General features: G+C 48.4%; 1 protein-coding gene across 2 annotated transcripts in view; it reads left to right on the forward strand.

Annotated features, from left to right (window-relative positions):
- The first annotated feature begins 866 nt into the window (after positions 1 to 866).
- tfeb (transcription factor EB) overlaps positions 867 to 24,148 on the forward strand; it is a 31,832-nt gene continuing 8,550 nt past the window's right edge. The window contains exons 1-3 of one of the 2 annotated variants that reach the window (XM_023832386.2): positions 867 to 1,388; positions 19,992 to 20,257; positions 21,911 to 22,192. In XM_023832386.2, the coding sequence (XP_023688154.1) occupies positions 20,054 to 20,257; positions 21,911 to 22,192 (486 nt within the window). In that variant the 5' untranslated portion in view covers positions 867 to 1,388; positions 19,992 to 20,053. Of the gene's footprint in view, positions 1,389 to 9,376; positions 9,524 to 19,991; positions 20,258 to 21,910; positions 22,193 to 24,148 lie in introns of those variants that run through there. The other variant, XM_023832387.2, reaches the window with a different exon arrangement.

Here is a 24,148-nt window from a genome sequence, read left to right on the forward strand (position 1 = left end):
TACCACATACATCGATGTCTGTATAAAAATAAGTATAACACAGAGAAATGATGACTAAAAAGTGTGACGTGTGTGTATGTGTATATGTCAGTCTGTGTATCTGTGTGTATTGTGTTAAATATGTGTCTGTATCTTTGTGTGTACCTGTTTGTGGGTGTATCTTTGTGTGTGTCTGTGTCTTCCTGTGTGTGTGAGAGTCTTTGCATTGTGTATCTGTGTGTGCCTGTATGTCTCTGTGTGTTCCTGTGTGTTGGTGTATATATGAATGACTGTATTTGTGCATGTCTATATATGTGAGTGTGTTCCTGTGTGTATTTGTATGCCTGTGTGTCTGTTTCTGTGTAGGTATCTGTGTGTGGCTATATCTTTCTGTGTGTTCCTGTGTGTGTGTTTGTGTATATGTGTGTGTGAGAATGAGAGAGAGTCTGGTACTGTGTGAGTGTGTGTGTGTGTGTTTGAGAGAGAGAGAGAGAAACAGAGAGTGTCTGGTTGTGTGTGTATCTGAGAGGGAGTGTCTGGTTCTGTGTGCGTCTGTGTGTGTGAGAGAAAGAGAGTCTGGTTCTGTGTGTATGTGAGAGAGTCTGGTTCTGTGTGTGTGTGTATGAGAGAGAGAGAGAGTCTGATTCTGTGTGTACTGTATGTGTGAGAGAGTCTGGTTCTACGTGTGTATGTGAGAGAGAGTCTGGTTCTGTGTGTGTGTGAGAGAGAGAGAGAGAGTCTGGTTCTGTGTGTGTGTGAGAGATAGAGAGTCTGGTTCTGTGTGTGTGTGTGAGAGAGAGAGAGTCTGGTTCTGTGTGTGTGTGTGTGAGAGAGAGAGAGAGAGAGAGAGTCTGGTTCTGTGTGTGTGTGAGAGAGAGAGAGTCTGGTTCTGTGTGTGTGTGTGAGAGAGAGAGAGAGAGAGTCTGGTTCTGTGTGTATGTGTGAGAGAGTCTGGTTCTACGTGTGTATGTGAGAGAGAGTCTGGTTCTGTGTGTGTGTGTATCTGTATACGTCTGGGTGTATATATGTGTGTGGTGTGTGTGGTGTGTGTGGTGTGTGTGGTGTGTGTGGAGTGGGTGGGGGGGGAATACATTTCCCACAATGCAGCCTAAACACAGTCATCGGTGGGCGATAATGTCATGAGCGCGTACAGGTGACTGGAGCACAAGTTACAGTGTAACAGCATCAGGGAGCGCTGCAAGAAAACAAATAGCGACCGCGGCGCTACAGACATGTCGCGTCGGTAAGCCGGTTCCAGCTGTCAAGGAGCCACAAAAAGACGCTTGTCCGCCGTTCCTACGGGAGATCCTACAGCCGGGGAGAAGCGTCAGAGCGAGCGGCGGCACCGCGGAGCCGAGCAGGACCGAGCCGAACCGGAGCTCTCCTTCGTACTTTCTGACCTTCAGCGGGTGAGTGACACGGCCGGTCAGCCGGCTTTACCTACTTCTACGTTTCGCTAAGCGGTAAACTAATGCGGGACCACGTCTATTTTTAGTGACTTTAATATCGAAGGCTAATTAAATCGCAGTCGAGCAGGATGATCGCGACCGTTATGGAGTTCAATAAAGTAAAAGTCATCTGTTGCTAAGTAAGCAGCAACTGCACAAAGTGCGCATGAATTACCCGCATTCCTATTTTTCTATAACTAAAGTTAGAAAGTTCTGCATTGCTGACCTGCTGTTTTTATTGCCCGTCAGTAAATCTTTTTGTACAGTTTGTTTCATTTACTCGTCAATTTATATCGATTTCATTCAAGCATTGAGCTCAAAATACGCGCTTAATGTTAGAATAAGATTTCGCATTAAAACGAAATCTGTGATTTTTCTCTTTGAGCAAATTCTTGTTATGTGTAATGGTGCAAACGCCCATGTATAGTAATTCTGACACCCGAGCAGCTTACAAACTCGTTACATGTATCACTACCATGATATATAAGCTATTCGAGATCAACGTGCTGCACTTAATTACTACTGCAAGACGCGAAAGTCCTGGGACTCGACCCGAACCGCCGAACCGGACCGCCCGCTCCGCTTTCCCTCTACACACATAACGTAATATATCCAACAAGTTATTTTTAACATCGCTCAAGATGGCCACTGAAAATGACTTCATAGCTCAGGCCATAGATCTGTTTCTATTTGCTTTGAGTTGTAATGCCGGCGCAGAGGCTCGGCTGAGCCGCTTACATCACCCGGCAGGACGGGGACTTTAAATGGAACTGCCGGCTCCGGGTCCTGCTCCGTGCTCAAGATGTCCAAGTAAAACTGCTTTATCTATCCATCAGGCTTCAAAGGTCATGGTTTTGGCACTTTTCCTAATTATTGCGTGGATTAAAAAAAGTTTCTTTTAAACTAATTCCTGACATTAGTTTGTACAATGGGGGCAAATAAACAAAGCATCGCAATATTGTAAAATATTTGTGTTATTCTAAGGTGTAAACTGAAAAGAATTATGGCAGAGATGCCCCCAGCAGTACAGAACTTATTATTTATAGCAAAGCAACTATAGAAAAGAAAACTTTGAACTAGGGTTCAGACCTAAATCTTGCACAATATAGTACAATTTCACGCTAGTCGGAAAGTGTTGATCATGAAAAATTCTAAATTTAGAGGATATCTACCAAAACAGCATAACGTCCATTGTGCAATGTTATGGCTTAATGATGAGCCATCCCAATATGACCAGGACCTTTGGGCTGTGAAACAGACTGGGGCCTATCATAGAGGGGGGGGGGGGGTGATACATACTTCATTTCATCTTGGTCACCATGGTGCAGCTGTGGCTTTGCAGTTTTTTTCTGATCATGTTATGGTTAGAAGCATTCAATCGAAAACAAGGTTTTCGTTGGAGTCTATCTGGAGGTGAGGTGAGCTCTGTAGACGAGATCCATCGGTCTCCTTGTTTTTGTTCCTCTTTTAAGGACGTAAGTTCAGAGTCCAGTCATATCTGCATTGCGCTAATTTTTTTCTATTATACTTGTTGATAAGTTTGTAGGAGTTCAGAATCTGGAAAAGCCAGAGAGAAGACAAGAGGTGTGTTTGTTTTGATGTTACTTAGTGACTGAAATCAGATAGCATTAGCTATTGGAATTACGAGGTGTTTTTTGAAAAACTTACTTGGAAATAGAGACCATACCGCCGAATGCTGCAGGTATCTCATACCGCCGAATGCTGTAGGTATCTTGAATCAGGGGTGACTGTTTTAGTTGCTGTTTGTTGTGTTGAGACCTCAGTGTTTTTCATCATGATTCTAAAATTTAATTCCAAACTTAACTCTATGTGACGCTGAAGAAGTTTTGCTCCTTGCAAAATTACACATTTCTGCATAGAGTATGTTATTCCTAATTAGGTATGAGTGTGTTTTCTTTAATTTGCTGTCTCATTTATTTACTGCTGTCTCATAGCTTTGGATGTATCGGTCGAATTGACGTGATGTTTCTGTGCAGACGCCTGAAGGATGCTCTTCATATTTCTGTCTTGTATGTAATATGACTGAAACCAAGGCCACCTGTACTTGTAGCAGTTTTCATGTCTCTTTCTGAGCAAAGTGATGAGAAGATGCATTAGCGTTCCAGCAGGATACACGACAATCCCTGTTCCTTCGATGGCTTTGCCTGCTCAGTGATAATGCAACTTATCTAATCCACTTATAGACCATCTCGTCTGTCTCTTATGAAGACACCATTCTGTGACCCCTCTCACCTCCCTCCCCCGCCCCCCCTCCACATGCTAGTTTGATGGTGCGTGGAGGTTTGGAGCGTCGCTCGGGCGTGAAACGAAACATCTGGACCATGAGTCTCATACATCTCCTGAAAGTTGAAGGGGCAGCTTCCTCCCTAAGCGGCACTTTGCCTCTGGCTGCCGGAGGTTGAAAAACCCCTTTGCTGCACGGATACAGTCTCCATGAGGCTGAAACGGTTTGGCTTATTCGGGTGGCAAATGGGCTTCGCCCTCTGGGGATTCGCCCTAGCTGTAGGTCACCGTGCTCTGATCAGGGCAGATCGCATTTTTTTGTACGTCCACCCTGTGTGCGGCCGTCCTGCTCATTTCCTGGCCACGTTCTGGGCGACTCTGCATTCCTGAGTCGTTGTTCTGAGTCTCAGCCTCGCCGTAAGAAAATGCCTCGTTGACTTCTCGGTCGGTGCCCCATCTGGTGAACGTGCAAGCGGCTTCGCGGCCACGGACTGTCGCGCCCCTGATGACCTCTGTGGGCTGCCCAACCCCGGCGCAGCCTGTTGTGCTTCCTTAGTCACCTGGCCCCGGGGCCTGGTAAGTGGCGTACCGTAGTACAGCATCCTGTTTACTCCACAGCATCGAAGGGCCTGTGCTTCATTAACCTTTCATCCGTTGGTGGCTTCGACACACTCATCTGCGCCAAGCAAACACTCAACCCCTAGAATGTGCAATGTCTCCGAAACAGGGGCTGCTGGGAAAGGCGGAGGCACCGCGAGTGACTAAAGCCTTCCAGTTTAGTCCATCCTTAGTACCTCCACAAAAATGAAGAGGATCCTTTAGACCAGTGCGCCTTCCCAACATCAAACTCACTCCTATGCCGTCGCCCAGTGAGTTCACGTTTTTGCTCCCTCCCAGCTCTCGACACACCTGTACCAGGTGTTCGGCGTTTTCGATTGGCTGGGAGCTGGGAGGGAGCGGAAAGGTGCACTGTCTCGGGGCTCCCCGAGGACTGGGTCGAGAAACACTGCTTCAGAAAGTTACTGCTGGAGAAACACGGATATGTCACCCGTTCAGGGGCTGATCCAGTTCCAGCCGGAATGGGGTCTCCAAATGTGACCTTGGTTTGTAAATCGACTAAAGGGAGCGGTTAAAAGGATTACTAAGTTGTCTAACCGCTGAGGTGTTTTTGCAGGCCAAGGTGTGTGTTGATGATCCTGTCCTGACTGAAAGATCAGATATTTTGGGGCAGTGGTGTGACTCTGTGGGTTAGACTCTGTGCTTGTAATCACAAGGTCGTTAAAATCCAGGGTCGGCAGAGTGATTTCGCCATTGGGTCCTTATGCAAGGCTCTTAATCCCAATTGGACGTTGCTTTGGATAGAAGTGTCTGCTAAATAAGCAAATGTAAATGTCAGGGGAAGGTCCTTGTGATGTTTCATGGCTCCTGTGTGTTGGTCTCATTCAGAAGGGCATGTTTCCTTGGTCCTGTGGCATTATGGGTATTCTGCTGAGCCCACCTCCCCCCCCTCCTCTTGGTGGTGGTAGTGGGGGGGTATGCTTCTGGTTCCTCATCCCGCCACGCTCGGCTGTCTTCCTTATTTGAACTGACAAAGCTTGTTCATTAGCGATTCATTAGCCGCCACTGATAAGTGTGTGAAACCAAATACCAAGATGCAACAGTTTACAAAAATTCACAAATAAATCCAAAACAGATCAGACCATCTAGGCCATAGTGCCTTCCTGCATGCATATTTCAAGCCTGTCTTCACCTGTGATTGTTTTTTTTTTGTTTTGCTCGCCCCAGGACTAATTTCACTTTTGTTTCCTGCTCTGAGTTACAATACCCATGCCCCCCCCCCCCCCCCCCCCCCCAAGGTCTGCGTTGCCATAAATGTGAACAGGAACTGTCAGGACACTCTTCATACAGGATTAGCAGTGTTGCAGGCCACAGTGTTGCTCGTCTGCAGTGACACTGCCGCCCTGCGCTGATACTAAACAGCATTCTCACCACGGCAACTAAACAAGTCAGAATATGTTTTCTTAATTTAGCCCAATACATCACTGTGGAGAAGAGCATGAATCTAGACAAGTGCATTAATCGGAGGTATTTCAAAGCATACTGCTGTCTGTTAAATGTAGCAAATGCGAAAGCAGATAAGGCTGGGCCATGCGTCAACACCATTACTTAAGCGAATGACTAGTGTTGATCAGTTTTAGGATATTAACGAGCTGCTGGTGTGGAGCCAGTGTAAACACAGTAAGTGAATTTCCTGTGTGAACTTTCTGGCTAAATGTGGTCACTGTCTGCCTGGTCGGCAGGCAGAGTGGGCATCTGAGGGTGCTGCCACAGGTCGCCCCACTTCACCCACCCTGACTCAAAGGGGCGTGGTTCCTGGGGGGGTGCAGCCCGGCGTGTCCGATCCCTGACCCTGTCCCCAGTTGCCTGGCACCTGGCCACACTCACAACGGCATCCGTGGTTCCTCTGCAGAAGAATGCGGCACAGCTGGTTTGCAGCGTGCATCTGCGGGGCCGGCCTGCTAATAATGTTAATCCCTTTTTATGATTTAATTGCGGCCAGTGAGATACACTCCCAGAGGGTAGAACACGCAGCGAAACCCTCTAGCCGAGTCTCTTCAGTACCACTGTCATGACCTAACCCATAAACAGCCCCGAAACCGCACGCCGCCAAACTCCCAGACGTCACTCGCCGTGGATTTCCTCTCCCCGGATAAAGTCCCATTGCGTAAACGGCAGGCGCCTCGCCTGTACGGCGGGCCGGAAGAATCCCATCCGCGAATGTGCCGTTCTCCGGGAGCCGTTCTCAGTAGCATGACGGCATCTCTCTCACAGGAGTAGAGCCTCCTACATGGGCAGCCGCGGATTGTAGCTGTTCAGGCCAGAGAAAAGGGAACTTGTTTCAGATCCTGGACCATGCCAAGATAATATGGAAATACATCATTGTTTTAAACGCACTTATTAAAACTATGTCTGAATACAACAATGCATTGTAAGATGGCAGATGTCTCGCATATAATACACACCTTGTAATACTTGCTTATATAGGTGTGTGTATGTGCCTGCACGCTGCTTTGTGGAAGTGATGATTAAGTCAAGAAACTATGTACATAGCTAAAAGATAAACAGTGCTTTGACTCACGCCGCATGCGCATGTGTGTGCTATGGAACTGGCAGCCGGCCACCGCAGTGGGCAGCTGAAGCAGACAGACAAACAGAGCTAGCTGCAGTGCTGGCTGCTCCTTCTTCAGAGTAGCTACTGCTACTTATTCAGTGGATTGACAGAGGCTGTCCAGACGACCAAACACATGCCTTCAAAGTGAGCCTCCGGGCTCAAATGGAGGAGAAGGAGCGTGGAGGAGTCTCACAAGGGATGCGTGTCAGAACTGCTCCATATGAGGAACCTGATCCTTCATGAATGTGCAGTCTTTGACGCACTTAAGTGTGTTTAACCCCGTTGGCTATTTTGTTATGGACTCTCACAATTACCCCTACAGTAACGGTTTATGATGCTCTCCAAATTCTTCGCAAGCTTGCTAATGTTGCCTTTATTCTTTCGCTAAATACATTAACAAAGAAATTAGGCGTAACTTGTTTTAATCTACTTTGCTCATATAGCAGAGGCAGTCCGCTGGCACAATATTGCTCCTCTAAACACGATCCAATCACACTTGATGGATTTGCCCCGAGGAACCACACTTGAGAGTTTCAATAACAAACACCTGTTGTAGCTGAAGAGCGCTGTATCTGCCATATCAAGCCCAGGACCAGTCAAAGCCGGCCCATGTGGCTCCCCCCGGAAAGCTTCACCACCAGCCCCACCCCACCACCGGACACCAGTGGTAAAGCTTACAGGGGTGGCACTGGCCACTGAGTTACCCCCTGAGAAGATGACGCCCTAGGCTCCCGCTTATGTCACCTCATGGGTTTACCGGCACTGATCCGGCCTGTAGGAAGTTGGCGAGAATGAGAAAATTCCTGGCCTGTGGCGGCATGACGCAGTGTCATAGAGACCGTAGACTTTCATAACCCCGAGAGGCAAGGTTCTTGTGATTCATGCTTATCTATATCAAAACTGGGTAGTATCTCTGTTTCATTTAGGAGAAGAAAAGCTTGATGTGGTTTGTCTGTGGCTGGGGTCTGCTTAAATGTCCAGAGTGAAATGATCAGCACATGGACACATAAATAACACAACCATCCTAGCATGACTGCTGGGTTTCTGGATTCCTGTTTTGGCCAAAGGTTGGTGGGACATTTTGGGATCCATTTTCTTGGTTTGCATTTCAGCTTTGAACACGGGACAAGAAACATCTCAGTGATGTTCTCCTTTTATCTTGTGACCTGGTAGAATGAGTCAGAAGCCATATACAGTAGATGATATGGTGGTGAATGTCAACCCTGGACCAAACAAAATGCTGACTATCAAAGTTTCTGTTCCACTTTAGCTCTTAATTAAAAAGCATAGATTAAAGTGCAATTTTAGTTTGCCACGAACTGTCTTCAACTGGACCTTTGAGTTGGAAGAGCCACATTTGTTGACATGAAATGCCATTAATGATGAAACAGAGAGAATGAAGATAAAATGCTTTGCGGTTTCTTAATTAAATCAATAGTGTGCATGTGAGGTAGTTGTGCTTCATGCTGAGCCTCTCCTCATGTTATGAATTCTACAAGGAGGTGACCAGCACCACTTTACCTGTCAGCCATCTTCTGTGTTTTTATTTATTTTTTTGCTTGGCCTGCATCGACCAAAACACCATGAAGTACTTTGCTCGACCTTACCCTGACTGTGCCTGGGGACACATGGCTATATGTTTATAGACATCACACTGCGATGCCTTCAGCTGTTCTACATTGGGTGGGCATAGTGAACGGTATCATATGGTTCAGGGATTGGAAGGTAGCAGGTCCTTAGCAGCAGGGCCCAGGAAATGTACAGGAATAAAGCTGTCGTTTTATTGGTCGGTGAGACAGGAAGAAAAGAACCACAACGGGCACTTTAGTAGGTCTTCTGCGTGTCTCAAGTTTGGTTATTTGCGGCAAATTAGCAACATGCTTTACTGTAGTTTCTGGGAACGAGGGCAGATGAGCTAAATAATTACGGCTAATGACTGTCACCTGACTCGGCCCGGCCTGAGCTCTCCATACATCTTACATCTCTTTCTATCTGATAGAGGGTGTCTCGTGCTGTAAGACATCGCATATCAAACGGCCCAGGCTATGGGGCATCCAGCTGTCTTTAGACCATCAGTAAAGCAAGTCCTACATTTCTTTTATATCTTTGAGTTCATATAAGGCGGCTTCCCTAAAACTGCCCTAGAGTCCCACAGAGGGGCCCATGTGCCTACCCATGTAGCAGGGAATGTATGTTTTGGGGTCCACCTTAGCAGTTTATTCATTGGTCAAACATACTATACAGCCCTGGCCCTTGAGCATCAGTGGCGCTGGTCTGGGTTTAGTGGGGATCTGATGGACCATTGGCCCCTTGTCAATTAGCTGAAGGAATGACGACACTTCTGCTCAACCAAGAGGAAGTATTCAGTCCAGAAGTAGCATAGTCATCGGGGTAGTCCGTGACTGAGGTCTTCCCTGTGACTCTGAAGTGATTTCGGGTCATGAGGGTTGGTCTGTGCTTCTGGTCCGCAATTTCGGGGGGGTGGGGGCGGGGGTTAACGATGTGTGGGGTTTTCTCACCATTGGTGGTATACTGCAAATAAATTGTGCTCTCTCCAAGCTGATGACCTACTGCTAAGTGGACTTTCTTGGTGTTTCTTGGTCGCTGAGAATACCAGCTCAAACCATTGACTGGGTTTGGTGTGCCGAGTTTGGACTTTACTTGGGACCAGTTTTAAAATGTAAGTAAGGGTGAAACGAAACATAGCTGCTTATTTATCTTTTGAAATACATGCATTGCACTCATCAAAGGTCAGTCAATGGATATTTGTTGTGGTCTTATGAAGATCTGTGTTGGGATTAAGCGGTGTCAGAAAATGGATGGATGGGTGAAGATCTGTGCTTTTTCTTAACTAGTTAGCCTGTGTCGAGGATAGTCTATAGAAATTTATTAAACAAATATAGGCCAGTGCTTCTGTTGCTCCCTGTTGTTAAATAAACCGAGCAGCCATTTGTATGGTTAAGGACACTCCTGTAGAGCCAGTTTTATAGAGTCAACTATCAAATAGGTAACTGTAAACACTTGGACTTTGCTGAAAGTGTATCACCTTGTCACCTTGCAGATCTTTTTTAGGGAAAAAATATTAGTCTGCCATTGTATCCTGTCAATACATTCAAAATGTAAGGGTTAAGTAAACAGTTCCCACTTCCAGAGAAATAGTTGAGAGGGTAATGGGACATGCTGCTAATGGTGGTTCATTTCAAGATCAGCCTTTGTTTGTTTTTGGTGTCTTCCCTGTCAGGTAGACTGACCTTCAGGTCTGTTTGTTTGTCGATGTAGGCTAACAAAAGTGTGGCATCATCAGGGAGACTAGGTTAGATTTTTTTTCTGTCTGCACTACATTAAGGAACTTGCTGTTGTCATGTAGGCTGTGTTATGAAATCCCAGCTCATGGAAAAAACACTGCAGACTATGGTATTTTTGAAGGTCTTGCCTTTTTTCCATTTTGAAATTCTGAATTAGTCATTCAAATATGATTAGAGGTCTTTTTTTTCAGCTGCGAATTGCATAGTGGCCCCTCATGAAATGACCATGTGTTCAGGGTCCAGTGGGATATTTTGAGAACGAACTCTGAACAATGATTAATGACCTTCATTCATCAGGGGAGATGTGACAATGGGGGCATTCAGCCCAACATAAAGTGCCATGGATGATGGGATCCTGAGGTGTTTTTTTTTTTTTAAGGTTATAGGTGTCCTTGTGTCGCACACTTTGGTGCCATGATAACTTTAGCTAGATGCTAAATGCTGGTACATCATCTGCCTCGGTGGAGTCATGGATAAACATATTATTCAGTACTAGCTACTGGCTATACGACTCTGGTAAAAGGCCCATTTTGATTCCGAAGTCTAATCTGAACTTTTTTTCTGATTGGTTTGTGTTAGCCCGGAGGACTCGTTAGCTTAGCTTTGTTGTGGAATAATGCATTTCAAACCCTCATTTACAACTTATTTTATTTCGGTGGTTTTGGGAGGTTCTGTCGGGATGTGGGAGCCCACCGCTGTGCGCTTTCTGATGCTCCTGTGCCTGCTTTCATTCTCACTGCGGCGTCAAAAAATAGCCCAGACTGAAAATGGCCGCCACTGTTGTGGTGCAGAGATTCCAATGCCCTAGATAGAGGCTGTTTCACCATGAGTGGTCCAGCGTATAGTTAAAGTGTGTAAGGGTGTTGTCAGTGTTCTTATTGCTGTAGGAATGTTTTCCATAATGCATATATGATTATTGAAAGCTAATACTACACAGCAATGTATAATGAGTCACCCTTGCAGCTGAAGTTATACTGCATACCTGACACTGTAGTCCTCTGTAATGTCAATTCTTTTGGGCCCCGGTCACCACTGCCGGTTCCGGTTCTGTGAGTGTGTGTCTGTAGCTCCTGGAGATAGACGAGACCAGCGTGTGGTAGACCCTCAGATCGCTTTCGTGACTCTTCTGTACAAAACGGCGATTGTTCCCCCAGCCGAACTATCTACGAGCTAAACAAATAAAGAAGGTCAGTGGAGGAGAATAGGCCTTTGAGAGAGCCGTGTGCACAGCTGCAAGCCCCTCACTCTGCCGCCTGCCTGCTGCTAGCTAGCTTTATAGATCCCATATAACTCAAATTCACACATTTTCCTTATAGATATAATAAGGAATAAATCAGGGACAAATTGACTGCTAAGAAAATGATGATCCAGTCGGCAGGGCCTGTGAAGGTCTGCACATCAGTAGCTTTGCAGGTCGGAGTCCTCCGAGGCCCTGCTGGCTCAGCGGGGGATGACACTGTGGTTCGGCTGTAGGTGCCGCCCCCTTTTCCTGCTGCAAGCGGGGGCCTGAGGTGCAAACCGCAGACCAGACCATCCCTGGGTCAGCTGGGAGGCATGAGACTAGTCTGCACACGCATGTATGTAACCGTTTTATTACCTTGTAATAGTCTGTAGGGTTGGCAGACTACGCCAGCACTTTTGATTCAGTTAATTTTAGGTTTATAATGGAATAATATAGTTTGGTGGTAAGATTGCTTGCGTGAGTGTGAGATTCAGAAAGCCAGTGTCTCACTGGATGCGTGAGAATTGGCAACCCTGCCACCCCCCCACTCCCCCATTTGTTTTATTTAGCAGATGCTTTTGTCCAAAGCAACGTACAAATGAGGCAAATCCCAGCGAGGGACACAGTCACAGTGGCACGTAATTAGCACTCACACTTTCGTCATTTTTAATTTGAGCTGCTTTTGTATTACTTGCTAATGTGGTAGGAATGAAATCAATTATACGGTAATGGGCAGACATGGACGCCCGGGTAAACACAGCTTATTATTTTGCTAAACAATCACAAACATCTGCCTGAGTACTTAACACGCTAGTAAATAATGAAGTCACCAGCTGGTCTCACTCATTTAAGATAATCGGATTTTCGCACGAACAGCAGCGACTTGGCTGGTAAGGGCGGGGCCCCGACACTTCCCCCATGTGACTAACCAGTGCAGCAAACAGCAGGCGAGTAAAAGGCCAGCCTAACGGGGCCAATGGAGGGGCCCCTCTCAGTCTGGGACCCCAGCGACTGGGGCCAGTCCCAGTCCCAGTCCTGAATACTGTTTTTGGTATCTTTTAATCCACCATTCAAGTCTCTAAATAAGTCTGTTCTAGGTAGTAAAAAGCACAGCGGCCGCTTTTCTGAGTGGCTGCCGTTTGTTGCGTGCCGGACAATTGTGTAATGTCGAGAGATTTCTTAGTTCTGCTGGTTTCGAATTCGGCCTCACGATATCATCTATTTATTTTTTTTTGGTGACAGTTTTGACCGGTTTCAAAGAAATTCATGGCAAATGGGCGCTTCCACAACGATCCCTGCAGGCCTAGGTCTGCTCCACTGGGGGCCTTTTGAAAGACCTGCACCTGAGGAAGACCTCCAGGCCAGTTGGTCAGTGTAGCAGCATGCAGACCAATATGAGCAGCGGCCCTTCGCTGTGGAAGGGGAGGCGGCTGCCATTCACCGGCTTCCTGCATGACAGGATGCAGCTGTCGAAGTGAAGAAGAGGAAGGAACCTAACATGACGTCTCTCCAAGCAGAGCATGCGGGGAAGGGGGTGTGACCTACACACCGAGAGCCGTCACTGCTCTTTGAAAGTTTTGGGAACCCCAAAAATATCCAGCCCATGTCATTAGATCACACCTAGCCTCTCTCAGATTGAGTACACCCTCCCCCCCATACCTTGGCACTCCCCCACACACTGCACGCTGTGTAGTGGAACGGGGCGTTCCTGAGAAAGGGAACAGAAAGCGTGGAGTTATTTTAATCCCCGTCGCGCCGCGCCTGGCACTCCCTCCGAGTGGCGATCTGGGGTCCGCCGCCTACCGCAGTCGTTCCCATCCCATGATCGCTTGCAGCCTGCCCATCTGCGTGGTGGTGAGCTCGAGCCGGCCCACGCCATTATACACACCTGTATGAGTGCACATGCACGTAGGTACACTTCATATACACTCACCTAAAGGATTATTAGAATCAATTTCTCATTAATGCAATTATCTAATCAACCAATAACATGGCAGTTGCTTCAATGCATTTAGGGGTGTGGTCCTGGTCAAGACAATCTCCTGAACTCCAAACTGAATGTCAGAATGGGAAAGAAAGGTGATTTAAGCAATTTTGAGCGTGGCATGGTTGTTGGTGCCAGACGGGCCGGTCTGAGTATTTCACAATCTGCTCAGTTACTGGGATTTTCACGCACAACCATTTCTAGGGTTTACAAAGAATGGTGTGCAACGGGAAAAACATCCAGTATGCGGCAGTCCTGTGGGCGAAAATGCCTTGTTGATGCTAGAGGTCAGAGGAGAATGGGCCGACTGATTCAAGATGATAGAAGAGCAACTTTGACTGAAATAACCACTCGTTACAACCGAGGTATGCAGCAAAGCATTTGTGAAGCCACAACACGCACAACCTTGAGGCGGATGGGCTACAACAGCAGAAGACCCCACCGGGTACCACTCATCTCCACTACAAATAGGAAAAAGTGGCTACAATTTGCACGAGCTCACCAAAATTGGACAGTTGAAGACTGGAAAAATGTTGCCTGGTCTGATGAGTCTCGATTTCTGTTGAGACATTCAAATGGTAGAGTCAGAATTTGGCGTAAACAGAATGAGAACATGGATCCATCATGCCTTGTTACCACTGTGCAGGCTGGTGGTGGTGGTGTAATGGTGTGGGGGATGTTTTCTTGGCACACTTTAGGCCCCTTAGTGACAATTGGGCATCGTTTAAATGCCACGGCCTACCCGAGCATTGTTTCTGACCATGTCCATCCCTTTATGACCATCATGTACCCATCCTCTGATGGCTACTTCCAGCAGGATAATGCACCATGTCACAAAGCTCGAATCATTTCAAATTGGTTTCTTGAACATGACAATAACTTCACTGTACTACAATGGCCCCCACAGTCACCAGATCTCAACCCAATAGAGCATCTTTGGGATGTGGTGGAACGGGAGCTTCGTGCCCTGGATGTGCATCCCACAAATCTCCATCAACTGCAAGATGCTATCCTATCAATATGGGCCAACATTTCTAAAGAATGCTTTCAGCACCTTGTTGAATCAATGCCACGTAGAATTAAGGCAGTTCTGAAGGCGAAAGGGGGTCAAACACCGTATTAATATGGTGTTCCTAATAATCCTTTAGGTGAGTGTAGGTGTTCATTGAATTCACCGTGTCTTTTAAGAAACCTAATTCTTGTGGTTTCAAAATGCAAAGAATAACTTTGAGAACAACGTCCCACCAGCTCTGTGCTTCTTTGACATCCACTTTATAGGTTTTTATCTGTGCGATTGTCATTTCCGAAGTTGTCGTTCATGGGTCCTTGCCATCAGGTTGGTTAGCCAGAGCTCCGCACTGCTCACTTAAGTTAGCCAGAAGTCTGTACTGGTTGCGTCAGTTAGGCTGGGGTCTGTACCAATCACGTCAGTTAACTGGAGGTCTGTACCGATCGCGTAAGTTAGCCGGAGGTCTGCACTGGTCACTTCAGTTAGCCAAAGGACTCCACCGGTTGCAGCAGTTAGGTAGAGGTCTGCACCAATCGTGTAAGTTAGTTGGAGGTCTGCACTGGTTGCATCAGTTAGGCTGATGTCTGCACTGATCGTGTCAGTTAGCTGGAGGTCTGCACCAATCATGTAATTTAACTGGAGGTCTGCATTGGTTGTGTCGGTTAGCCGGAGGTCTGCACCAGTCACTTCGGTTTGCCAGAGGTCTACACTGGACACTTTGGTTAGCCAGAGGTCTGCTAGTCAGTTAGTCAGAGGTCTGCACTGGTAACATTGGTTAGCCGGGAGGTCAAGTCTGTTAGCTTGAGGTCTGCACTGATCACGTCCTTTTGTCAAAGGTCTCCACCAATCATGTTGGGGTCTTGTTTGGGTTCTTCCTCCTTGCCATGTACTGACTGCCATGTCTGGTCTTTGTTGCTGGGTCCCTTATTACAACTCGTCCCAGACGACTCTGCAGAGTCAAGCTGCGGCGGTTACCTGTCTGCTTTGGACTAGTGTCCAGCTGGCATTGTTGGTGGGACCGACTGGTTTGGGGTGTCCGATGTCAATACCATGTCTCTTGTGGAAGTATTACCGAGCACTGAGATGGCTCTCGGACAAAAATAACACCTGATTTGATGCCCTGACGTCCGTATAACAACATAATCGGTGTATCCAAATATAAATCTCAATATGAATTTTTTTCCTGCAAAATGAGTTGCACTATTTTAATATCCATCTATCCATCTTCCATAACTGCCTCTGGGGTCACAGTGACATATTGGTGTGCTAAATATTAAACATTATTTTTGAAGCAGATTGTCTCCAGCCTGCATTTCATTGGCTGAGCTCTCAGAATACCGTGATGACATTTCTGAAACTATTTAGTCCACATCATGCACTCCCCTCATACTGAGTACGGCTAGTGACGGTCAACTGATGCTTTTAAGCCATTAGCTGGAATCGAATCCACCAAACAAAATGTGAAACAGAGAACAATAAAAGGAAATATATATATATATATAAAACATGGCTATAGTTATTATACCCTGTGCTGCCTGGGATGGGCTCCAGCCCACCATGATACTGACAGGAACCCCTGTAAAGTACATAAAAATTGTTTTTAATAAGTTTAATAAGATGTGACTGGCGTGTTTTTCAGCCATCTGATCACGATACTTCAATTTGTAAAGATATTTGTAGGAATTCTTTAGTCTTCATATGTGGCTCGGGTGCCCAGTGGTGATATGATCACTCTGCCAGCCGTGTTGCTCGAACCCGGGACCTTCGGCTCACGGGCCACAGATCCGACATGAGCACAGGACTTGGCTGATGTTTTACGGCACGTGTCATCAGGTCTCCTAATGGACTGAGCTTGACCGTGAGGCCGTGAAGTCGTCTGTTTAAATGACGGCATTCTCCTGCTAAAAGTGGTAATGCCTTAACAGTGATATTTACTCAGATCTCCACATAAAGTCCCTAAAAACCAACTGTGATGCAGCGTTAGCTAAAGAAGAGAGTGTAAGTAAACAGTTATCAAGGAGAACCAAAGCTAATGTGCTAATGGCCCAATGCTCGTATATCTGGGTGCTTCATCTTGATGTTGAAGTGTACCATCTTTACAGGGCATCTTTACCCATGCCCTGAATCAGACACGGGACCGTGTGACTCACCTGGTGGAGGCTTCAGGATAAGCTGCTCCGACAGACCCTGATGGTATGATAACAGTCAGAGCACTCCGCTTGGCCAGCTTCCCCTCCGCTGGTCACATGAGTTTCATGTCGCACATTTTGGGTGGTTGTTGTCTGTACGGTACAGAGAGGAATTTCCTGACGTCTGACCGCAAGATTTTGCTGACACGTTGTGAAGCCGCCTTGATCCCAGCTAGATTAATAGAGGTTACTTTTCGCAAAGGCATTTTTAATAATTGTAATACCCGTTATTGTTTTGAGACCGACCCATGTGGCTGAACCTGTTACTCGTCACCTGGGGTTCACCTGCATTGATGCTGTACTTGTGGGTCCAGCTCTCTGAAGCCTGAATCTGCTGAGGTTTCATGGCACGTTGCTAGCTCACATGCAAACGCCCCTCTGTTTGCTCTCTGTGACAGATTACCCACAATTTGGTGAGGCTGGTGAGGCTGGTGAGGCGTTGGGGCTGTGCGGTCACTTGTGTATCGTTGTCCACACACAGCGCCCTCGTTCACCTTCGGCCCCACCGCACTGACCTCTTCTCTCACTATGACTTTCCTGGGCCAAACGAATATTCAGGCGGCTTTTCCATCTTTGACCCTAAGGTGGCATGACGTCACGGTCTGCGCTGACAATGGAGGCTTTGTGCATAATGATCATGCGTTTGCCCCAGCGCATGCCGGACATTTAAAACCGGGCGGCATGGAGACAGCCTGGCAGCGGGGTGGGTGGGACTCCTCAGGTGGACATCCAATCAGCTGTCTTCCCTATTTGCTGGGTGGGTGGGACTCCTCAGGTAGACATCCAATCAGCTGTCTTCCCTAGTTGCGGGGTGGGTGGGACTCCTCAGGTGGACATCCAATCGGCTGTCTTCCCTAGTTGCGGGGTGGGTGGGACTCCTCAGGTGGACATCCAATCGGCTGTCTTCCCTAGGTTTTGCTGGCACCCAGAGGCCTTCGAGTCTCAGGCGAGAATTCCTATCCCTGTGATCTAATGTGGAGTTTAGATAAACACCCTCCGCAGCCTCAGGATTATTTGTCAGGGTTTATAAATACCTCCCCGCCCCACCCTTTTTGGAAGCTGCTAGGGTGCTACAGGCATGGGTCCAGTGCAGTGCCGTATTGTGGCGGGCAGGAAGGCATGCCTGCGGAGCCTTCTGGAACGGCGGCCTGTGTGGCAGCCTGCGACCACCACTGCTTGGCTGCTTAGCTCTAATGCACAGCCACCGACACGGCGGGAGATCCTACTCAGCTGTTTCATTAGATTAGATTAACTTTATTGATCCCAGGTGGAAACACTGGTGCCTGCAACAGCAAGGTACACAGAGCACAGAAAAAAATACCATCCATCCATTTTTCATACTCAGGTTGCAGGGAGTCCGGAGCCTGTCCCAGCAGCAACAGGCACAAGGCAGGGAATAACCCGGGACGAGGCACCGACCCAGACCAACATACATGTAGCGCAAAACAAAGCGCAAAGACAGTAGACACAGTAGACAAGTAGGCATGGTGCAAACAAATTAAAAAGTACACAGTACAGAAATAGAGGTAAGGAGCATGCACTGAGGCATCGGCACGTCCACCACACGACAAACCACCTCAGGGATGAGAACCTGAGTGCAGCCGTTTTATTCCAGTGGCTGCAGTGCCAATCCTGCCACCAACCCCCAAGTTTTTCCCTGTAAGTAGTAGGACCTCCTTATAGGGCTGGATGTAGGTTAGCATCATACCCAGGATGAAGCAATGGCAGGGTAAGGGCCTTTGCTCAAGGGCCCAACTGAGTAGAATCACTCTAGGCATTTATGGGATTTGAACCAGCAACATTCCAGTTGCTGGCACAGATCCCTAGCCTAGAATCCTGAAAAAATCTATCAAGGGTACAGCAGTCCAGCAGCACCATATCATTGCTGCTGATATTAATTATTAATAGCAATAATATGTTTTTTAATATATACATTTTATTGTAATATGTCCACTGTGACTTTTCATAATACTACTAATAATTTGTCATTACTGTCGTTATTGTTATTAGTATGGTTAACGTGGTCCCAGTGCCGGCTCGTTTCATTGGCTGTCTTGCTGGCAGCCAATCAGTTCCGTCTCGTCATACTGGCCACTTGAATGGTGCCGGCTCCGATTCCTCCCATTGGCTGCCACGGCTCAGCCTGGTGACAAAGCCTAAGAGTGTCCCTGAGTAAGGGGTGTCACAAAGCGGGCTGTGTGAGAGGCCACGGCAGCCAGCACTGTACTCCCGGGGGGGGGGGGGCAAGGGCGTTTCAATAGGAGCTGGCTTCCTTATTGTACCCCCTGGACAATGAGCTGTTCTGCGCGGCCGGCTGCCGCCCGTGGCACTTGTACGGAAGGAGGGCCGACCTGAAGGACAGCGGCACTCGCTGTCGCTTCTTATTACTGTCCCTCCATCGCTTGCAGGCACCGCTGGGATCACAGGCTTTACATCGCCGCGGTGTCAGAAAGGGGAACCACTCGCTATGGGGACTCCCCAGCCTGTCTGTGGCCTGGGGGGGTGGGGTGCAAACAAGGGTGGAGGGGGTGGGGTGCAAACAAGGGGGGGGGGGGGGGGGTTTCGTTCGTAAATGCCGCTCACATGAGAGTAAATTACCGCAGAGCATGACCCTCATGTGACTTTTGGAAATTTTTTGTTTTTATTTTTACACTCCTTCACCACCGATTTGGGTTACAGAGAGATGAGGGCCAGCGGGTCTCAGGGCCACGGCTGACAGTTAAAGGCTCTGTGAAGGGAATAGTCACCACAGAAATGACATTTAAGGCTCTACTGTGGGTGTTACTGAAGGTGTTGTTCTCTGTTAACATGATATTATATGTTTGCATCTATCCATCTTCCAGTGGGGTGTTGGGGGCCTAGAGCCTATCCCAGGCAGGGCTACATCATATTTTAATGTGATAATGTTGTATGTTTGCATCCATCCATCCATCCATTTTCCAGTGGGGTGTTGGGGGCCTAGAGCCTATCCCAGGCAGGGCTACATCATATTTTAATGTGATAATGTTGTATGTTTGCATCCATCCATCCATCCATTTTCCAGTGGGGTGTTGGGGGCCTAGAGCCTATCCCAGGCAGGGCTACATCATATTTTAATGTGATAATGTTGTATGTTTGCATCCATCCATCCATCCATTTTCCAGTGGGGTGTTGGGGGCCTAGAGCCTATCCCAGGCAGGGCTATATCATATTTTAATGTGATAATGTTGTATGTTTGCATCCATCCATCCATCCATTTTCCAGTGGGGTGTTGGGGGCCTAGAGCCTATCCCAGGCAGGGCTACATCATATTTTAATGTGATAATGTTGTATGTTTGCATCCATCCATCCATCCATCCATCTTCCAGTGTGGTGTCGGGGGCCTGGAGCCTATCCCAGGTTGGGTTTCATCATGTGTTATTGTTTCTCACGCCCAGACCTCTGCTTGTCCTCCCCCCAGTGACCACACCTTTTGGGCTGGACTGCTCCTCCCTGGCGGCCCGCCCCCCGCGCCCCCCCGCAATGGCGTCACGGATAGGTCTGCGCCTGCAGCTCATGCGTGACCAGCTGCAGCAGGAGGAGCGGCGGGAGCGGCAGCAGCAGCAGCAGCAGCAGCATCAGGCTCTACACTGCATGCAGAGCCGGCCGCCCCTGCCGACCACGCCCGCCATCAATGCGCCCGCCCACTACCAGCCGCCTATGCAGGTGCCCATGGAGGTGCTCATGGTGAGTATCCGGGAGGGGTTGAGGGCAGGACTCGGAACTCGCGCATGGTTAGTGCAATCGGCCCGTGGGCATGGCCTGAACGTCAGAGTTGGCAGCATGTGAGGAATGTGACTGGGCACGCTGGCGTGAGGGAGGGGCTTCAGTTCAGGGATGAAGCGTGGCATTTGCAGGAGCGTGGAACGAACCGCCCCCGGTTACAGCCGACACCCAGAGATGACCCGTCTGATTCCCGTTCTTCATGCATGAGAGTCTCTTGCCCAATTGCACTGCTGCCCTACCTTCCCTGGATAGCACAGAACCAACCAGAACACTGAGACAGAGCTGGTGCTCACGGGGCCATGTGGGGTTGGGGAGGCCCCCTGGTGGTGGACTTTAGGGGGCCCAGATGTGGCATTAATCCCCTAATATGGCAGTGCGGCTGCAAAGGTAAACCTCGGGAATGTCGATGAGGCCAGCTGGATCCCCACGTGCTTCTGAGGCTGGTCGTCTGGGAGAGGCAGGCGGAAGGAGCCAGGGACCAGTGCGTAACGTAGGGGAGGAATGCGGTGGGACAACAAGCAGGCTCGGAAGTGAGGGACAGCAGATATATCTGTGACCGGAGACAAAGGCAGGCGGGGGCAGCATTCCGACCTGATTCCGTAGGCGCTTCTGGAATGTTCTTATCGGAGAGCTGTAGGCGGCGCGCTCTAGAAGGGGTTAAAGCTGTCTTTTAAAAAATGCACTGATCTGGTCGCCCCGGTGTGGATGCAGCATGTGTTTCTGTGTCTGACCTCACGAGGACACAAGTGGGACACTAACAGCTCTTTAACCCTGTATCCACTGAGTGATTCTCAGAAAAGGCCAAGATCAGTCTAGATTAATAGTTATATTAAACATACGGCAATTAGCGACAGGAGGAAATGATGTAGTGTCTCTCACTTCAGCACCTGACTTTGGGTGTGTGTGCAGTACAGTTTATGTTTCAGGGGATTACAGAGGTCCTGTGAATAAGATGGAGTTCCTGTTGTGGTCGCATGAGGATGAGTGTCTTTCCTAGGGGGGTTACGCTGCCCAAAGCCACTTGTCGCACTTAACAGCAATGTTTCATGAGAAAACACGTGTGATGTGACTGCCCGTCTGGGATAAGCAGCACGAGCGTATGCGCAGCAGGAAGAATGGGGACGGTGCCCACGTGCAGCTGTGAAAGGTTACAATAATGTTTTGTTTTCTTCAAAATTTTAAGAAATTAGAATGAATATGCTATATGAATGAAGCCTTGGTGTTTCCTGAAGATTGTGTTTTTCCTATAACCACTGACAGCCCCTCAGCGGGTAAGTCAGATGCGTAAGCCCCGCCCTTAGCCACGTCACGTCTGTCCGTCAAGCTGTGTCACATGCCTTAGGCTGCAGACCCAGTACCACCCAGCCATGTCATCTGCCATGGCTGCGCCTGCTGCTCTTCAGACTAGGGGATTTCAGTCTGGGAACTACCTACTACTGCATGATCACAAAATTAACTATGAACTGGGGACTGATTATACTAACATTTTGGCAAAAATTGTTGTTGTTACTATTATTATATATAAATAACTTTCAGGTTTCAGTTAAGCAGCTTCCAGAAAGCGCTTCGGCTGCCCTCTGACTAATGTTTTTGCCCCCCTCCAACCCCTGGCAGGTCCAGACGAATCTGGAGAACCCCACCGACTACCACATTCGCCAGTCCCAGCGGCAGCAGGTGAAAGAGTATCTGTCAACCACCTTAGCCACCAAGCAGGTGGTGCAGGCTGTGGCGGGGGTGCAGCCCTCGCCTCCGGCCCCGCCCCCTAGCCGGCAGGCCGTCCCACCTCCCTTGCCGTCTCCCCGCCTGCGCACTGAGCAGCTCATCAGCTCGGCGGGTAACAGCATGCCCAACAGCCCCATGGCCATGCTGAACATTGGCTCCAGCCACGAGAACGAGGTACCCGTCCTTAACAGGCACATGTGAAACTTTTCTGCCAATAGGGGGCGATGTGTAGGACTTTATCTCGGTTGCATCCTTAGCCACTTGTGGAGTCCCCCTACAGTGTCCCCACGCTGTCTCTGTGACTCTTGCAGAAATAATATAACAACTCCTGCAAATGGGCGTCCAGGCTCCCGATGGCCCTGCTTTAAAACAGCCCACTCATGCGTTAAAATGAACAATAAACACGCTGCAAGTGTGCTGAGGTCACCATTTCACTTTATATGGCTGAGCAAGAGTAAACAGTCATTATGGATGTTGGCCCTTTCAAAGACCAAACCATCGCTTATGCAGGTTACTTTGAGAGTTGACACATGGTATATTACTCACGGATTGTAAACGACACACACCATGGACTGTAAAAGGTGCTATAAACAAACAGCGAAGTGTTCGCTCAGCCAGGCTGCTGCTCGCATCGCGTTGACCTGCTCAGACCCTTTCCCCCGCCTTTGACCCTGTGCCAGAAGCACAGGCCAGAGCCTGCCCAAAGGTTGAAGATGTTAACTTCACTCTCATTGCAGTTTAACTCCCCAATTATGGCTGTGACAGTGTAATTAGAGTTTAAAGAGTTACGGCGTGCACTTAACAATGCAGACTTTGGTCTCTGCTGGTCTCTGTCTGTGGCAGGCTGCAGTGTGGGTGAAACCTGTCAGTGCCCAGAGTGCAGGGACATGATCCAGAGCCGTCAGCATGCTACACTCTGCTAAAGCCCAGGTGCTAGCAGGCTGACATTATGAACCTGGCAGGATGATACAGTCTGCAGGCTAAAGCCCAGGTGCTAGCAGGCTGACATTATGAACCTGGCAGAATGATACCGTCTGCAGGCTAAAGCACAGGGCTAGCAGGCTGACATTATGAACCTGGCAGGATGCTACAGTCTGCAGGCTAAAGCACAGGGCTAGCAGGCTGACATTATGAACCTGGCAGGATGATACAGTCTGCAGGCTAAAGCACAGGGCTAGCAGGCTGACATTATGAACCTGGCAGGATGATACAGTCTGCAGGCTAAAGCACAGGGCTAGCAGGCTGACATTATGAACCTGGCAAAATGATACAGTCTGCAGGCTAAAGCACAGGGCTAGCAGGCTGACATTATGAACCTGGCGGAATGATACAGTCTGCAGGCTAAAGCCCAGGTGATAGCAGGCTGACATTATGAACCTGGCGGAATGATACAGTCTGCAGGCTAAAGCCCAGGTGATAGCAGGCTGACATTATGAACCTGGCGGAATGATACAGTCTGCAGGCTAAAGCACAGGGCTAGCAGGCTGACATTATGAACCTGGCAGGATGATACAGTCTGCAGGCTAAAGCACAGGGCTAGCAGGCTGACATTATGAACCTGGCGGAATGATACAGTCTGCAGACTAAAGCCCAGGTGCTAGCAGGCTGACATTATGAACCTGGCAGAATGATACAGTCTGCAGGCTAAAGCACAGGGCTAGCAGGCTGACATTATGAACCTGGCAGGATGCTACAGTCTGCAGGCTAAAGCACAGGGCTAGCAGGCTGACATTATGAACCTGGCAGGATGCTACAGTCTGCAGGCTAAAGCACAGGGCTAGCAGGCTGACATTATGAACCTGGCAGGATGCTACAGTCTGCAGGCTAAAGCACAGGGCTAGCAGGCTGACATTATGAACCTGGCAGGATGCTACAGTCTGCAGGCTAAAGCACAGGGCTAGCAGGCTGACATTATGAACCTGGCAGTATGATACCGTCTGCAGGCTAAAGCACAGGGCTAGCAGGCTGACATTATGAACCTGGCAGGATGCTACAGTCTGCAGGCTAAAGCACAGGGCTAGCAGGCTGACATTATGAACCTGGCAGGATGCTACAGTCTGCAGGCTAAAGCACAGGGCTAGCAGGCAGACATTATGAACCTGGCAGAATGATACAGTCTGCAGGCTAAAG

The sequence above is a fragment of the Paramormyrops kingsleyae genome, chromosome 8, assembly GCF_048594095.1.
Source record: "Paramormyrops kingsleyae isolate MSU_618 chromosome 8, PKINGS_0.4, whole genome shotgun sequence".
NCBI classification, from domain to species: Eukaryota; Metazoa; Chordata; class Actinopteri; order Osteoglossiformes; family Mormyridae; genus Paramormyrops; species Paramormyrops kingsleyae.